This window comes from Phacochoerus africanus, chromosome 8 (genome assembly GCF_016906955.1).
Source record: "Phacochoerus africanus isolate WHEZ1 chromosome 8, ROS_Pafr_v1, whole genome shotgun sequence".
Taxonomy (NCBI): Eukaryota; Metazoa; Chordata; class Mammalia; order Artiodactyla; family Suidae; genus Phacochoerus; species Phacochoerus africanus.
Window position 1 is genome coordinate 114,828,757 of NC_062551.1, and position 18,768 is coordinate 114,847,524.

Genomic DNA, 18,768 nt, shown 5'->3' on the forward strand with positions numbered 1-18,768 from the left:
TACATTCCTCGTTTTATTTGTCAATAAGCTCTTGAATTATATATGTTTCAATTTATAGTTTCCAAATTATATAGTATGATATATTTGTCTAACTTCAAAATCTAGTAATGTGCTATTTATTATATGTCATTTCTGTGAATTTGCTATACAGTGTTCCCTGGTTAAAAAAAAAAAAATCTCTCAATAGAATCTAAGTACTCTTTAGAGATAAATTTACCACTGTATGATAGAGGAATTTTTTTTCTTTTCTAAATGAAATGTTACTAATGCTCAGGAATGTGAAACTGGATATGACAAAAATCTTTTAAGGATTAGTCCCCCCTCAATTATTCAAATTTACTAAGTGTTACAAGATCAAAGAGTAGTTATTGGACTTCTAACAATTGTCAAAGAGGGTTGGGGAGTGAATTATTTTAGCCAGAGCTATTTTGCTCTGTGTTATATCAGATTATGTCAATATTTTCAAAGCACAATATACATCTTATTTTAACTCTGTAGGCTATGTAAAATTCCAGTAGTCCGTAGCATGCCAAAATGCAGAGGTGTAAATAAAATAATTCACAGGGAGTCTTTCTTTTATTTCTTTCTCCTGTTTGGGGGTTCCATTAATAACAGGTAATATTTTCAGAAATAAAGTCAAAAGCTACTTGCTGAAATATACTTGAGTGTGCCTGGGTCCAGGAGTTTGAAGAAATGAAAATAATTATTATTAGAATTTGTTACTTTATATGACATATCATCAAAAGTGTTTTAAGACTCCTAATATCTTCCAGTAATGCTTTTTTAAAATTGTCTAACAAATGCCAGAGTGACTATCCTTAATAACTATTGTTAGTAAGATCCGTGGGAGATAACAAGAAAAAAAAAATGGCAGTATTAGCCATCAATCTTTCTAGGAAGATACTTACAAATAAAACTTTTTTTTCAGGATTACACATTGATGTCTTAACTTTTTCTTCCTAAATTTTATTTTTTTTCCATTTTTTAAAGTTTTATTGGCGTATAGTTGATTTACAATGTTGTAATAATTTCTAAAGTTTAAAATTACCTTTTTTTAGACATCAACCATTCTAATAGTCATTTAAAGGCATGTAATTTTTTTTAACAAATAGCCTTTAGAATTTAATTCTTCTCTTTAGATGTTTTACTCATAGGCCTTACATCATTCCACAGACTTAAGACAGTATATGAAAATTATTTTTATAAGTGAATAGTTATAATTCAAATCCACACAGCAAGCTGAGGCTCAGATCAACTTGCTCTTAAAAAAAGAGAAGGAATAAATAGTGCTTTAAATGTTATGTGTATATAGTTTGAAAACAAAATGTTTAATATTTATAAAACATCTCACTTTCCAAAGAGGTAGTCGTTAGGGGCAAAGATTGGTGTATTATAAATACTTTATTTTTTAATATCAACCAAAATACCTTGAGCTAATCTTGAGCTAATTTTGAGCTAATTTTGACACTGAATTCCAGATATATCTGCTGCATATTATTAGCCTCTTGTATATTGCCTGATATAACTGTATTTGCACTGAAAAACTTATAGAAAAAGTATCTATTTGGGGTATTTATAGGCCTTCATCTGGACATCTGCTCTACATTTACAGAAAAAGTTTTTAGCCTCATAATCTTCATTCAGTGTAATGTTCTGACAGAATTTTAATTATATGGTTTCAAAAATTACATATTCACTCGGACTGGATATTTCTAGTTATGGACACAATTCATTTCTGAATTTATACCAACACTTGAATGTTGGCTGGGGTATAATACAGATGACATCCTTTGACTTTAGTAAAACTTTAAAGGCTTATAATCTGGGCCAAAATGGCCCTCGCTTTTTTAGAAAGACATTTGAAATCCAAAACAAACTTTGGATAGCACTTCCACATTTCCCCATGCCTATTTAATAAATTTAATGAATTCCAATCTTTGGAGAGATTTCTAGTGTTCTTAAGACCTACTTTACATTGTGCTAGAATATACTAGTTATTAATACTCATAAAATAGAACGTCTCCCAGTTTCAAATTATTCTACTTATATTAGAACAAAAGCATAAATGGATCAGCGTGTTCCCCATCAAATAATTTTTAAACAATGAATAATCTATTGCTGAGTTGTCTACATTCCCCCATTTAGTCATATTTGAATTACTAAACACTTTTATCATCAAGCTATACTTAGCCTAGCTAATTTTTCTTTTGCTATTTTACAAGTATTTTGAAACTCTAACATTCATCTTGGGTGGTGTTTACAACAAGGTGCTTTCCTTCAAGTTTCAATATAAATTTCTTGGATTATTTGGGTGCTAGTTCCTTGCTTGGTCATCTGTTGGCTATTTTAAGTTGGTTTGTAATTTCCAGAGTTATATTTACAGCAATAAAATGATTAATGTGCCTTCATTATCTTTTCTGAATTATAAGGTGGGGATGGGTTTTAGAATATAAGGAATAATTGGAGGTTATCAAATCTAGTTATTATTTTCAGTCCACATAAGGGAAGAAATAATTATTTTCAGACTGTTAAAGTTTTTCCTTTTTTGTTTCCTACCTCTTCTTTTTCCATATTTACTGAGGAGCCTACTCTCCAGAGGGCTCCTTCGAAATGTCAGAACACAGCCTTAGCAGTGGAAATGAATCCAACTAGGAACCATGAGGTTGCGGGGGTTTGATCCCTGGCCTTGCTCAGTGGGTTAAGGATCCAGCGTTGCCATGAGCTGTGGTGTAGGTCGCAGATATGGCTCAGATCTGGCATTGCTGTGGCTCTGGCGTAGGCCAGCAGCAACAGCTCCAATTAGACCCCTAGCCTGGGAACCTCCATATGCTGCAGGTGTGGCCGTAAAAAGACAAAAAAAAAAACAAACAAGAACACAGCCTTAAGCAGCCTCACGCAAATAAGTAAATGATAAATTGATAAATAACTTGCACTTTAAACTTTTGATACTTTTAGCATCTTTATGCTTTCACTTTTTTCTTTTCCATATTCTAATTTTTTTGTTCTTATCAGCATTTTATTTCTTTAAGTGGCTTTCCTTATTTGCCTTTTTTTTTTTTTTTTTGTCGTTGTGCCTTTTCTAGGGCCGCTCCCTCGGCATATGGAGGTTCCCAGGCTAGGGGTGCAATCGGAGCTGTAGCCACCGGCCTACACCACAGCCACAGCAACACAGGATCTGAGCCAAGTCCGTGACCTACACCACAGCTCACGGCAATGCCAGATCCTCAACCCACTGAGCAAGGCCAGGGATCAAATCTGCAACCTCATGGTTCCTAGTCGGATTCGTTAACAACTGCGCCATGACAGGAACTCCCTTATTTGCTTTTAAAATGATACCCTTTCATCTACACTGGGATGCATCTCCTTTTTGCTCTCCAATGCCACTTTCAGAACATTATGGCTTTGCTGTACCCAAAATCTTCCCCTTTTCAGACATATGCTTATACTCCTCCCTCTCACTTCTCCTGGTGCCATTTACCGACTTCTTACTAATGTCCCCACTATTACTGAAGGCTCTAATATTCTGGCCCACAGTCTTCTTGACTTCTCCAACTCCTTGGTGTATTCACAGTAACTTAAAGGACCCCTGGATGAGGCACACGACACCTCCATTCTCGGTTCCTAGACCTCCATCCCCTCAGCCCACCTCAGTCACCTGCCTCCTTGTCATAACACAGCACATCAGTACCTTGGATACCTCAGTTTCCTTCCTCCTTATCCTTCCAGCTCACATGCTTAAGTATCCAGGTTGCTGCAATTCCTCCACCTTATCAAAGCTTCCATTCTTCAGACTCCCACCACTTTCTCACCATCTGTCAGCTTCACTTCCTTCCTTGCCAAACTTCATGAGTCCAACTACAGTCACCTCTTGGAGCCTAGCTTCAACCTCCTTGTCCTCCTCTCCCTCTTTGTACCCTGAATTTTTTCACACACCTGCCCCATCGCTGTCTGCACACAAACAGCTAAACAAATGATTCAGGTGAGTTGAATTGTTATTTTAAAAACTCAATTTCAAACCTCAGATTTACATCAAATGTGTCCCTAAATCCTGTCTGATTCTATAATAGACTTTCCGTTTCATTATACTAGATTACTGTTCTCTACTGTCTCTGTCCTCAACCCTCCCAAACCTGTTCTTCCTTCCTTCCTTTTAGTGGATGACATAATCCTATTGTTCACTGAGAAAATAAAAGTCATCAATCTTGAATCCACTCATCTTCCTCTGCCAAACCTGCACGGTCACCTACATTTACATCCATATTCTCCCCACACTGTATTATAATGGAGTTGGTGTCCCACTCATATAAAAAGGCAATTCCCCATTTGTGCTCAAGGACTTTGCTCCTTTCTTAATAGTCTCTTTCCTGGTCTGTCTCTCTCTCCCTCCCCCAGAATATTTCCATCAGCATCCTTCCCTGTAGCTACTGCCTCAATTTTAAATTTATACCATCAAACTTCTTTTTTGGGGGTGGGGGGGAGTACCGCTGCATCTGCAGCATATGCAAGTTCCTGGGCTAGAGGTCAAATCAGAGCTGCAGCTGCAGGCCTACTCTACAGCTACAGCAATGCAGGATCCAAGCTACACCTGCAACCTACACCACAGCTTGAGGCAGTGGGGGATCCTTAACCCACAGAGCCAGGCCACAGACACTGTGTCACATCCTCACGGACACTATGTCAGGTTCTTAACCCATTGAGCCATAATAGGGACTCCTCACCAAACTTCTTAAGACTCGTGTATACCTGCTTTCTTTTCTTTCCTATGTCCCATCAGACTTCAACACTCACCCACCAGCCCATCAGAATGGCCTTTGTCAAGTTTGTCTAAGAGCTATACATTGCCAGACACAAGGGCTACGTTTCTGTCCTGACCTTTCTTAAACTTTGGAAAGAACATGAAAAAAAGTAACTATTCTCTCTTCCTTGAAACACTCTTCTTTCTTGGCTTCTATAACACCACCCTCTAGGGATATTGATTATATTTCATTGGCCACTCTCTCTCTTACTATTTTTTGTTTGTTCCTCACCTACCCATCTTTAAATGGTAATGTTCTCCTAAAGTTTGTCCCAAGACCTCTCCTCTTAACACTCCACACTATCTCTATGATAACTCACCCAAGCCCCTTTTAAATGTTCAATATTAAAATTATAATTTATTCTCTAATATCCTTCATCCCAATAAATATGACTCCACTGACCACTGCTCAAAACAGAAACTAAATATTCTTCCAGGGTTTCATCCTTTCATCCCACACATTTGATGCATTAGTAAGTCCTGTTGATATGATAACCAAAATCAAGCCACCTAATAACTTCCATCTCCATCTACCACTTCTATCAGAACTTCCTCTTAGGTGGTCTCTCTACTTCTATACTGGTCTTCTTCAAACAATTTTCTATAGGTGAGCCCATGTGACCTTCTAAAATATGAATTAGATTAAGTTAATCTCTTATTTTAAGAATTTCAATGAATTTTCATTGCATGTCTTAGAATAGCTTTTAGGTAGGGACCTGCCTGATCTGAGATAAAAGATGGTGTTGGAAAGATGATAGTGTCTTCGACTATAATAGCTGTAGTGCAGAAGGTGAGATAAATGGACTGAAGAAATGCTTTGGCCTTTGCAACCGGTATTCACTCTGAATGGATCATTTTCCTCCTCATTTTCCTATGGTTGCATTTTTTCATCTTTTAGGTAGCAATTTTAAGTAACATTTCTTCAGAAATCCTTTCTTTGACCAATTCATTCATTCATTCATTCCGCAAATAATTATTGAATGCCTAATAGTCGCCAAGCAGTGATGAGAAGACAGTGAACAAAACTCCTCATGGAGTTTATGTTCAGGTCAGGGAGAAGATAAAGGAGGTCTGGTGATAAACATATATACACAGTATGTTAGATGGCAGTAAGTGGCCAAGAGAAAAATAAATAAGGGCAATAGGCTAAGGAGTATAGGATGAGGGGAGAGATACTTTTTTTTCTTTTCTTTTCTTTTTTTTTTTTTTTGTCTTTTGTCTTTTCTGGGCCACACCTGTGGCCTATGGAGGTTCCCAGGCTACGGGTTGAATTAGAGCTGCAGCCACTAGCCACAGCCACAGCAATGCAGGATCCAAGCCACATCTGCAACCTACACCAAAGTTCACAGAAATGCTGGATCCTTAACCCACTGAGCAAGGCCAGGGATCGAACCTGCATCCTCATGGTTGCTAGTTGGGTTCGTTAACCACTGAGCCACGACAGGAACTCCAAGATACTTTTTATAAAAGGTATTTGAGCCAGGGTTCTATCATAGGCAGGATTTGAGCAGATACCTGAAGAAGATTAAGGTACAAGCCCTGTGACTATCAGGGTACAGGGCACTTCAGGCAGAAGGGACTGCAAAATTGCAAAACTTCTGAGGTAGGCATGTGCTTGGGGTATTCAGAGAAGAAAAAGGAGACCTAGAGGAGGGAGTAGAAGAAGGAAAGCAGTAAGAAATGAAGATTGAGTGTTGACAAGAGATGAGCTGGAGTCTGACATTGCAGGTCACTGTAAGAATTCTTGCAGCCATGAAAGACATCCTCAGTGAAATGGAGAGCCCCTGGGAAGTGTGGGCAGAGGAGTGCTCTGCTCAGATTTGTACTTTTAAAGGATCACCTATTGCTAGCTCTCCTAATGAGCAACTCCTACTACCTGGTTTGACCATACAGTTCGGTAACAAAAGTGACAAAAATAAAACAAAAGCCCTAGACAGTTTAATACAGCAACATGCCAAAAGAAATTGGAAAGGGGCACCAAGAAATAGATTAAATTCAAATCTCACTATAAAAATGTCTCAGCAAAAACTCAAGCATAATAAATACAAATGGAGACTATTAAATTGGTCAAGAAGTTTGAAACAGATACAAACACTATGTATTTGGCGACTGAATTCAAATAAGACAATGTGCAGCTGACCCTGGAAGACCTGATTTTCCCAGTTTACAAACAAAGCTTAATAATGCCAAACTTAGTATATCCCAGTCTGCTTTGTGCCTGTGTCCCAGTCATCCTCCTTAAATAAAACCTAAGGAGGAAAACCCCTGCCTCAAGAACTTTCCAGGAACCCAAAATGGAATTTGTCACATTTTTCAAAGGAAAATACTTGGCTGCATTCACATGAATAGATGTCTTTCTCAAAATGTGTGCCAGCTTCTGCTTGATAAATTACTGACCCAGGTGTCTCAGGTTGTTTTGATCATCAATTGCATTCACAGGATAACCTTTGAGGGTAACCTTTTGGGGGAGGAGCAATGAAGGGGAAGGAACCACCAGTTGTAAATGGGAAGATGAAAGAGGGAAGGAAAAGCAACCAATGAAAGCCAGTGATCACCACGGACAATCGGACAATCGACAATCGAAGCTCAGCCCTCGTGGGGCAAACCCTAAAGCTGGTGTAGTAGTTGCACCACAGAGCTGAAGCATCCCAGGAATGAGGGCGATTGTGTATTGAGACAAAAGCTACGATCAGTTAACAGTTGAAGACCACCGCTGGAGACAGAACTCCCCGTGCTTGCTGCACAGGTGGGTAAAGTAGCTATGGCACCCACGAAATGAAGGGTCACAAGGACTGGCAGGTAGAAACTGGGCGTGTGGGCACTGAAAGGATAAAAGCAAATAGGGAGCAGGTACCAAATCATCTGTTATTGCCACTGGTACACTCCACAGCACTCTCAGATGAAATGTGCCACATGAAACCTCAGAACTTTCTGATTCGACAGGCATTTCTTGAACATTCCACTGTAAATAAGAGTGGATCATAAGTTAATGTATTGATATATTTGATAACAAAGCCCAATGATATAAAATAGGAAAGTATTCAAGTCCCCCTTATCATTAATTTGTACCTTTCTGATATTATATCTATTTCTGTTAATTAGATGCTTGTTCTTATAAAGTGCTTAGACATATAATCATTCTCCTATAATACATGACTTAGCTTTACTGTTACAGATGTAAGGGTGACTTTGATAGATAATTGGTTTGGATGTCTATTTACTGCCAGAAACAAGAGCTATGAGTCAATTAAAGTCATCATTTCTTGAATACATAGCCCCAACACTTTAATAGCTTATTTCTAACTACATGAAAATTCACTTCATTTCTGAAACATACACTTGCACCTACTAGCTTACTGAAGATGGTACATCAAAAATTGTTATCATTTAAATATGAAAATAATTAAATACAAGTTTTGAATTAATGTGCGATGCACAGGAGGTCAGCATAGTGACAAGCAGAAACTCAATAATGATTTGCTGGATATACAAATAAATGTAATCCATTCACACCTCGGTTTTTCTAAAATCCACTCTTGCTTTGATGGTCTGTATGAGAACTAGGTCCCTAAATTACATCATATTGCTTGTCAAGTTTCCACCATACCCAACAGAACATCTCTTTCGAAATTATTCTTTGGCATGAGGATACTTTTTTTTTTTTTTAATGCCTCACCTGCAGCATGCAAAAGTTCCCAGGCCAGGGACTGAACCTGTGCCACAGCAGTGACCCGAGCCACTGCAGTAACAATGGATCCTTCATCCTCTGAGCCACCAGAAAACTCTGATGATGCCTCCCTAAAATGAGGGACAATATAAATTAATTTTGTTAGATTGTAAAATATATCTTAACCAGTTGTATTAAATATGCTTTGGGGAAAGATTGGGTATATAAAAATTTAGACCTTATTAGTCTGTAGTTAGAATTAAAGAGTAAACTAAAATAAAAATAGTTTATTTCCAATTATAACTAAATATTTTTCAAATATTTGAGAATCCAGAGAAATGCAATGAGAATTCAGCTTTCTTTAAGTGACAAAGATCATGAAAGCAACATAAAAGTGCTCCCAGAACCCTGTGAGATTGTTAAATCATATCAAATATCACCTGATAGATGAAATCAAATATAGGTAGAAATTCAGATCTTTTCACATGCTATTCTCTGGGAGAATAAATAAAGGTGTTCCTTCTCACAGGGGAACACTATTCTACTAGATACTCCTGTAGCTTAGAAGATGGGCATGTCAAATATCTATCCATCTTTGCTCTCTATTCTTTTTTAGGTTTTTTTTGGGGGGGGGGTTGTTTTTTTGTTTCGTTTTGTTTTTAGGGCCACACTTGCGGCATATGGAAGCTCCCAGGCTAGGGGCTGAACTGGAGCTGCAGCTTCCAGCCTACACCACAGCCTCAGCAATGCCAGATCCTTAACCCATTGATAGAGGCCAGGGATAGAACCCAGGTCCTCATGGATGCTAGTCGGGTTTGTAAGCCCCTGAGCCACAAGGAGAACTCCCTTTGCTCTCTATTCATGATCAATAAACAATTTGGGGTTGGTATCTTGGTTGGTAGGATAAGTAGAGGCCCTCTGGAGAAGAATGTTAACTTTATGGTTACTCCACCATGGAAAGATCCCCTACTGCAAACTAATAAATTAATATTCTACTTTAAAAATCATCTTCTATAAGCATCAATCACCAGGAGAACTGATTGGCTTTCAATATAAAGACAATAATAAATGCGAACCTGGAAAACTCAGATGTAAACCTTGCAATGGGGAATTCAGGCCAAGTTAGATAATGAATAGGCCCCATTTGGGTGACTGGCTGGCTGATCTTCTCCTTGCAACACCCTAATCATTAACAACCCAAAAGCTTTCCTTCTAAAACATTGTTATTTGTTAAGTAAGGATAGAGAGCAATATTGTTTAAGATGTATAATGTATTTTAAAAGTTATTAAAACCAAAAAGAGGGCTAAAAACCATTTAAGAAGAGAAAATTTTAAACGCAGATACAAAATTGTAAGAAATTAATGTGTTATAAATTAGAGTAGCAAACAATGTGAAAAAGTCATATTCAATGACCACTACTAAAAACTGAATGCTAGTATATAGAAAAAATAAATTATATCTGTACCTAATTCCAGAGGTTTTAATAAATGGCAAGTCTGTTAAAGATATATACACTCTTCATATTATGAAAGACAGAATACTACTCAAAGAGAGTACACTATGAGCTAATTTTTCTATAAAAATATATCTAATTTAAAGTCCCAAAACCTACCAGGGAAGAAAATTGATAAGGAGTTTTCAATTTACAGAGGTAAATTAACTCACTCATGGAAACAAACCCAGTTGGTAAAATTCCTGGAACTTGAACTAGATCTAAATATTTACCCATTTCAATATGGCACACCGGCATAGGACATTGATCCTGTCTATAGATAACTATATGAGCACAACAAGCAAGAAACTATAATTAGAGATAAGCTACATAACATAAACAAAATAAAAACATATTTTAACTTCTAAACAATAAAAACTAATAAATGTGATAGAAATGAAGACAATGAAGATTTCCAGTTAATGATAACTGAATCAAGATATTTTTACACTATCGATTCTATGAAATAAGATAAAATAATAGTTGAAAATAACAATCTGGAGTTCCCGTCATGGTGCAGTGGAAATAAATCTGACCAGGAACCATGAAGTTGCAGGTTCAATCCGTGGCCTTGCTCAGTGGGTTAAAGATCCAGCGTTGCAGTGAGCTGTTGTGTAGGTCACAGATGCAACTTGGATCTGATGTTGCTGTGGCTGTGATGCAGATCAGCAGCTGTAGCTCCAATTGGACCCATAGCCTGGGAACCTCCATATGCCACGAGAGTGGCCCTAAAAAGCAAAAAATATAATAAAATAAAATAAAAATGAAAATAACAATCCATCTTCAAAAAGCGCATACACGCACTGAAATGTGGGCCAAAACTAGGAATTTCTAAATACTTCTGATCTCTCAAGGAGTGGAGATTTTCTAAAAGTAAATGATACAATCTTCTAAGATTTAGATCACTTGCCGGCTGTGATGCAGGCAAGCTAGAGGGTGATCAGACGACATTCTTTTAGGAAACTCATTCCACATCCCTGGTCAGTAGAGGAATCAAAGCTGGAAGGAAGACTCCTTAAAGATGTCATCTTTAGCTTCTGACCCCACAGAAATGAAGAAGGAAGAAAGAGAATACTATCGCACATTCAAGGTAACCCAAGGACAAATCCAACTAAACTTCAAGAGTAAAAACCAGCAGAAACAATAGAATCCAGAAAAATACCTTAAAAGATTCTTATATCGAAAAAATCAGGCATATACTACCAAATAAAAATATAATGAAATTCATATACCTAGGAGGACTGATCAAAACAAAAAGAGAATACACAAATTTAAAATATCAAGAATTCTTTAAAATAGGCCATAACTGTGGATTATACAGATATTAGAAAAGTAATGAGAATATTATAATCAACTTAGTTAATTAGATTTAAATGAAATGCAGAAATTCATAATAAAAAAGTACAATTTACTCAAACTAGAAAGCATGTTAAGAATGAATAATTCTAGGTCCCACCTCCAGAGATTCTGATTCAGTAAATCCATATTCATTATGTACTGAACCATACAATTTTGGTGCTAGTGGCCCAAGAATTATATTTCCAAAAGGACTATATAGCTTTTGAGCTCCTTGTTTCCAGAATTCTTCCCAAACAACCTGAGCCCAGATCCCATTCAGAGTCTGCCAGATGCATAACTAATAGCATCAAAGGTAAACTCTGCCATAATAGCTTTGCCAAAGGACACTAACAGTGCCATTAAAGAGTCATAGTGACATCTAAGTAATTATCATACTGTAGAACAGCCGCCACTGTTGTCATGATTGGGAGTCTAGGGGTGGACTACAATGATATTTTGGGGGATAAGTATGCAGCACATATGTAATAAGTATGTAAGTAACACACTTTAATTAATACAGAGCTAGAAGCCACGCTATTCCTTCTGCCCTTATTTGGAAGACATCCCACACCAAGGACATGAAGTCATGGGGAATCAACAAGGCACCTCTCTCTGTGGGTAAGTATGATTTTAGGGTGTAAACTATCATCTTCATGGTATTAACCTAACTCTTGAGAAAACCGATGTTTAGCTCCATGATTTCTAACACCCACTAAATAACCTGGTTTGCTAACACCCTCGTTGCCGTACATAAACTGGCTTTAATGAGGTGACAGGTTGTTTATTTTCAATGCTGTTATCTCAAAGTGAACAGACATGTATTCACAGCAACAGCTCTAGGTCAAAACCAAGACAGCTTTACATTTTGTCCATCCCCCCAGGCCCATGCTAATGAAAACCCTCTGCTCCAGTCAACTTTAGAACCTACTTGCCTTCAGCATTTGACGTAGTTTGGGACCATAAATAACTTTTAAATTTCCTTTGCTCTAAGACCTGTTTTCAAGAAATTAAGCTGCCCTTAGATACTTATATAATACCCACCAGTAACCCTAAACTATAATAATTTGATGGAAAACTTTGCCCTAACATCATTTTCATAATATCTTTGCCTGTGTAGATTTCATTTTCTTTTCAAAAAGAATTTGTCCTGGAACGTACTGGATTAGCTGTCCTCTGTGGTGTTATTTTAAAAATATATATTAAAGTGCTTGCTATGTGTTAAATGGGTATGACATATGGAATGAAAATGTCCTACGACTTTGGAAGCAAGATAAGACCATATTACAGAAGAACACGAACAAGAATTGACGATCAAGAGCCCTGAAATTCAATGTACACTTTCATGTGAGCAAATCAAATACTACGGGCAAATTTACTTTAAATTTCCCCTTGCAAGGAGTTCTGGTCATGGAGCAGAGGAAACAAATCTATGAACCATGAGGTTGTGGGTTTGATCCTTGGCCTCACTCAGTGGGTTAAGGATCCAGTGTTGCTGTGAGCTGTGGTGTAGGTCACAGACACAACTCAGATCCTGTGTTGCTGTGGCTGTGGTGTAGGCTGGTGGCTGTAGTTCCAATTGGACCCCTAGCCTGTGAACCTCCATATGTTGTGGGAGTGGCCCTAAAAAGAAAAAAAAATTTCCCTTTGCAGTGTCAGCTGTTAAAAATAGTTGTGTCAACTCTAAAATATAAGAAGGCTTTTTTTAAAAAAGGTAATAACATTCAGCATCAGCTCTTTTCTACTTTGCCTTCACACATCTAGCCAATACTGAAAAGTGGCTTAGTATATGAATATATAAATTGCCTATAAATTAGGAGGTGGAATTCTTGCTCTTTTTATAGTACTAATAAACTTTTCAGCCTCTCTGGGCTATATTATTACATGGAGACAAGAGAAGGAAGAGAGAACAGATTGGATTAAGTACCATTCTCTCATATTCTTCTTTTGATGCAGGTACCAATAAGAATTTTATGTACATGGGCCAGGATAATATGGGTGGCACAAAGAAAGAGGATGTCAGCCATATTTTTAAAATTCTATTTATTTGAGACACTTTATTTTCTCCTCCTGTGTTTCTATAATTTCAGCTCATAAGCAGTATTGAACACTGCATTTCCATAAGACATAAACCATAAACCATCTGCAGAGTTGTTTGTGGTGTGTTTCTAGGGATAGAAAACCACACAGTTAGCCAGGGAATATCCCCACTTACTGATACAGTACAAATTCTCATTGTCCTTCTTTATTCCAAAATAGGTCAAGTGCTTGGTATAAAAAATAAAAACAGGGATACAACACAGTCAGAGCCAATTAAAAGGTCTTTGGAAGGCCAGATTGGAAAGAACCACTTCACACCACACTTTTTCTTGGAAATAATCTCAAGTGGTAGCATCTTTTGTACCTCTGACATATGGAGAAACAAAAGGAAAATGTTCTGCATTCCTAAGTACTACTGATAGAGGATAGATTTCAAAGACTAAGAGTAATTTAATGCTGTTCTGACCTAGCTATGAAAGAAAATTGTTCCATGATAGATGCAATTATTACATTTCAAATTTCTGGACAAAAATTCATGAAAACAAGGATGAAAGCTCAGCTGGGTATAAAACAGTTAAAAGAGAATTTTTTAAATGCTTATTTGCTCAAGCATAGGTTTTCTCAACTCTTGGTTTAAAGACTAATCTAGCTTACAACGAAAGAGTGGGTTAATATCCACCCTGTGAATGTATGTGTGTTAGTTCTAGACAATCTGGAGGACCACCCGAAGATGTATTTTATTTATTTATTTATTTTTTTGTCTTTTTGCTATTTCTTTGGGCCACTCCCATGGCATATGGAGGTTTCCAGGCTAGGGGTTGAATCGGAGCTGTAGCCACTGGCCTACGCCAGAGCCACAGCAATGCAGGATCCGAGCCACGTCTGCAACCTTCACCACAGCTCACAGCAACGCCGGATCATTAACCCACTGAGCAAGGGCAGGGATCGAACCCCCGCAACCTCATGGTTCCTAGTCGGATTCGTTAACCACTGCGCCACGACGGGAACTCCAAAGATGTATTTTAAAATATGATCCATACACATGATTTATCAGGTCAGCTTATATATTTTTGAATTAGGCAGCTATCCCCAAATACACAGTTTGGCTTTGGCAGATCTATCCAAATACTGCCTCTTTGTAACAATTCATTTCTTTCCACTGCTTAAGTATAATTTCCTTCTCTCTGTCTCACAATATCTTCAACATATAATTCATTTCTATTCACTTTAGAATACTATGCTAGCTTTCTAATTGCCTAGACTCTTTCCTATGATTCCAAAAATGCTAAATTAATGTTCTCAGGGGACTAAGTGTTATTTGCAATACATTCCATTACTATGATAGACCTGCCTTGTTTCTGAATTGCAGGGATGGGGTAGTAAAGACAAGATTCAGTCTCCCTTTAAAGTTCTCCAACCAACACCCATTTGCAATGAGAACATTTAACTACATGTTCTTTTTATGTTTGTGGATGTTGCTGTCAGCCTGCAATTTTTGCATGAGAAAACTATACCTGTTCTAAGCCCAGAATGACAAAGGGGAAGAGACACGAAAAGGGGGAAATGATTTTCAGAAATATCCAGATGCTGCTTTGGTCTTTTCCTCCTATATTCTCAGGTTTCCAATTTCAATTTCTCTTCAATAAATATTTATGAGGGTTTAAAAGGTGTTCCCTATCCATGTTATGTCCTTTTTTATCAGTAGAAATGCCATGAGGTGTGAACACACTCTATTTTGGTTATTTAAAAGAATTTAATTAATGTTATACCATACTGGTTTGACTGTATATTGAGTTAAGAAGATGCTAAACCCACTCTTGGGCATCTATCCAGACAAAACTCTACTTAAAAGAGGCACGTGCACCTGCATGTTCATTGCAGCACTATTCACAATAGCCAGGACATGGAAACAACCCAAATGTCCATCGACAGAGGATTGGATTCGGAAGAGGTGGTATATATACACAATGGAATACTACTCAGCCATAAAAAGGAATGACATAATGCCATTTGCAGCAACATGGATGGAACTAGAGAATCTCATACTGAGTGAAATAAGCCAGAAAGACAAAGACAAATACCATATGATATCACTTACAACTGGAATCTAATATCCAGCACAAATGAACATCTCCTCAGAAAAGAAAATCATGGACTTGGAGAAGAGATTTGTGGCTGCCTGATGGGAGGGGGAGGGAGTGGGAGGGATCGGGAGCTTGGGCTTATCAGACACAACTTAGAATAGATTTACAAGGAGATCCTGCTGAATAGCATTGAGAACTTTGTCTAGATACTCATGTTGCAACAGAAGAAAGGGTGGGGGGAAAAATGTAATTGTAATGTATACATGTAAGGATAACCTGACCCCCTTGCTGTACAGTGGGAAAATAAAAAAAAATTATTAAAAAAAATTTTAAAAAAAGAATTAAATATAGTTTATAGGTTTAGAAAGACAAGGTTTACTTCCCCTATGTGTTAATACAGTTTCTTTGCCATGAGGATTCTACTCCTCAATTAGAGAAAAAAGTGCCTTTCTGGAAGTTAAATAACTGAATTTTCTTTTGTCATTTCTCAGGGATTAAATACATATTAAAATCTTGAAGTATCTCCTTCATCAAAAAAAAAGAAGAAGATGCTAAAATGTGGAAACAAATATACTAGTGAAATTAAAGTTTCTTTGTCTTAACTTTATTTCTTAGAGCATCTTTAAAATTGAAGAACGCATCTCAAATACAGGACTTCTTAAGGAGGAAAGCATGAATCACCAGAATTAAGGATTGAGCGTTCCATTATTCTATATTTTTCCCTACACAATATTTAGGCCTGGTGCCTTTCCACAGTGTCCTCTGCTCAAAGTCTGTCCTTGATGTTGATTCTGTAGTGGACATGTATGTGTGTCAGTATATGTAATTTTGCTTTTACAATGTTGGCAGTAAGAAGAAGCCTACTAATTTTATTCAGCATGATGACAGGCCCTAGCATTTTAATTATTTTTCATGTTGTGAGTAATTTATTATTCATTGGGTATCTTCCCTGTAAATCTTGTCCTCACTCTGTAAGATTTTTCTTTGGTGTCCAACAAAGGGTTTCATTGCAATAAGAATCAAGGTGTGTCTATGCTTTTACCCAGAGCCCAAGAAATGCCAGTCTTCCTGACCAGCCCAGGAGTTTGGGGTGGGGAAACAGAGTCATTATAGAACATCTTCATTCCTCTGCCTAGAGAGCAGCAGAGGCCCAGGCCCTCCTTAGAAGGGTACCTCGAAGCACATCTTGCTGCAGAGCTGAATTCAGGACTCAGGGGAACAGGACTAAAATCAAGCCTTACTGGGGTTCCTGTGCAAGAGAGACCTGGAGGAATGGATTGGCTCCTTTTCAGGAACATTTGCCTTTTGATCATTTTAATGGTAAGTAGAACATAAAGGTCTGGGAAAGAAATGCTAACTTGAAGCCTCACCTCTTATGTCAGTTGCTGGACTTTCTACATGGGATTTACTCCATTTTTAAATCCCTTCCTGCAAAGGGAATTCTGTGAGGTCAGCCTCTGGTGACTTCAAAGGATTCTCCATGTTTGAGGGAATAAATCCCATAGAGAAGCAGGGTGAGGATCTGGTGGAATTAGACTTAAATAACATCAGAGACATAATCTAATTCAGATAAAGTTCTGGAATAATTCTAAAATTCATCATCAGAAATAAAATTGTCTCTTTTCTTTTACTTATACTTAAATCAGACAGATTGCTGTCAAAATTCCCAGTGCAAACGAGTTCTACATTTGTAGGGAAGGAAAGTTGATCAAGGGCATTTCTTTTAAACAGTTATTTCCCTGTGAGTTTGTATCAAAGTGGAGGAATGCTAGCTATATCGAGATTACACTGTAACTAATTATGAAATATTAAGTCATAGGATTTTTTTTGCCAGTGAGAAATGACTAAGGAAAAAAATGAAGAAAACCAAGCCATCAAGACAAACGCTTTCTGAAATTATTAAGGTGTTCTTATAGTCCAGAAGGGAACATTTAGGTCATCTATCTCTTTAAAGTAAACATGGCATTTTGGATATTACATTACTTTCCTCCAACCCTCGGGGGCGCACAGTGTGAAGTGCTTTCCAGATCAGCGACAAAATAGAAGTGTTCTACCCTTCAAAGAGTAAGGCAGCTCCTAATGCCAGCTCCTCAGAGGAACAAAGCTCAGGTTAGTCAATTCACCAATCTATTGCCAATTCAGTTAGAGAAAGACTATTGCAAGAATAAAGTAAGATAGGTTAGATTATACCAGATTTAAATCTATCAGTGGTCAAGCGACAAAACAATTCAGTCAAGACAGTTAAGAAAAAAAAAGTGGAAAAAGAGGAGAGGATTGTAAGGAAATTGTGCATATCTTTTTTTCCAAGCAAAGAAAGCCAAATAACCTCTAGCTAACTGCACCCCTGTCTCCCAGGAGGGTCAGCAGTGGTGCTGCACATAAACTTGAACAATGATTTCCGTCTATTCTCAGGCAAGTGGCATTATAGGTGACTCATCTGAACATCAGTTCCAAAGGGCAGTGGGCAGCCAAGCTGGGGAGATAAGGGAACACATCGTTGTACAGTTGGCCTGGCAGGTGCCATTCTTCTGAAGTTCACATTTCTATGAACTTTAAAAGCAGTGCAGCAGCCTGACACCGTCAAAGGACAAGCAGCCCAAGCTGGGAAGGGAATAGTGGTAGAACACTCTATTCTCTGAGTTTGGGAGGCAGAGTACAAGGCAATTTTTGAAAAAAAAAAATCTATAAACTGAAAAACTCCAAACAGAACTGTAATACCCTGTTACAATGTTCACTATTTATTTACACTGAGGGAAGACTCTGACTCGACCTTTAACAGAAATCAAGAATCATCAATATAGACTTCTTGTTACACTTCTGTGGGTTACCTGCATGCTTTGACTCAGAAATCTTTTGTTTTCTGGAAGGAAAACTGATTGCATGCATCAAAATTTCAGAGGCGACCTCTGGCATTGAATTTCACCTTCTATTCCTCTCTGTACAGGCATGTTTTATGACAGCATTATTTAACTGAAGAGTTAATTTTTCTTCTTGACCTTGAAAGAGTATTATATTTCAGATTCTCAGGATCTCTTTTTAGTACTATTGATTTATTATACCTAGTAATTTTAGCGTTTTTTGAAACTAACTTTCTCCCTACTCCCGACGGATACTAAAGAATCTGTGTTTTACATTTCTTGGTTATTAAGATAGACTTAAGATCTCTTTGCATTTCTAATAGATCTTTTAAGATGTCAATTAATAACTTTTGGAATTGGGATGTAGAAACTTCCAGCATGTTTCAAGGTTGGAACAAATGCAAGAAATGTATAGGGAGAATCAATATAATATTATAGATGTGGGACTTTGGCATGTCTGCTTGTCTTTGATTTCCAGAACTTGAACTCTGCCCCT

At 37.5% G+C, this 18,768-nt stretch overlaps 1 protein-coding gene across 1 annotated transcript in view; it reads left to right on the top strand.

Annotated features, from left to right (window-relative positions):
- Positions 1–16,686: 16,686 nt before the first annotated feature.
- DSG4 (desmoglein 4) overlaps positions 16,687–18,768 on the top strand; it is a 35,414-nt gene continuing 33,332 nt past the window's right edge. Inside the window, exon 1 of the mRNA XM_047792090.1 lies at positions 16,687–16,734. Within this exon, the coding sequence (XP_047648046.1) occupies positions 16,687–16,734 (48 nt within the window). The remainder of the gene's footprint in view (positions 16,735–18,768) is intronic.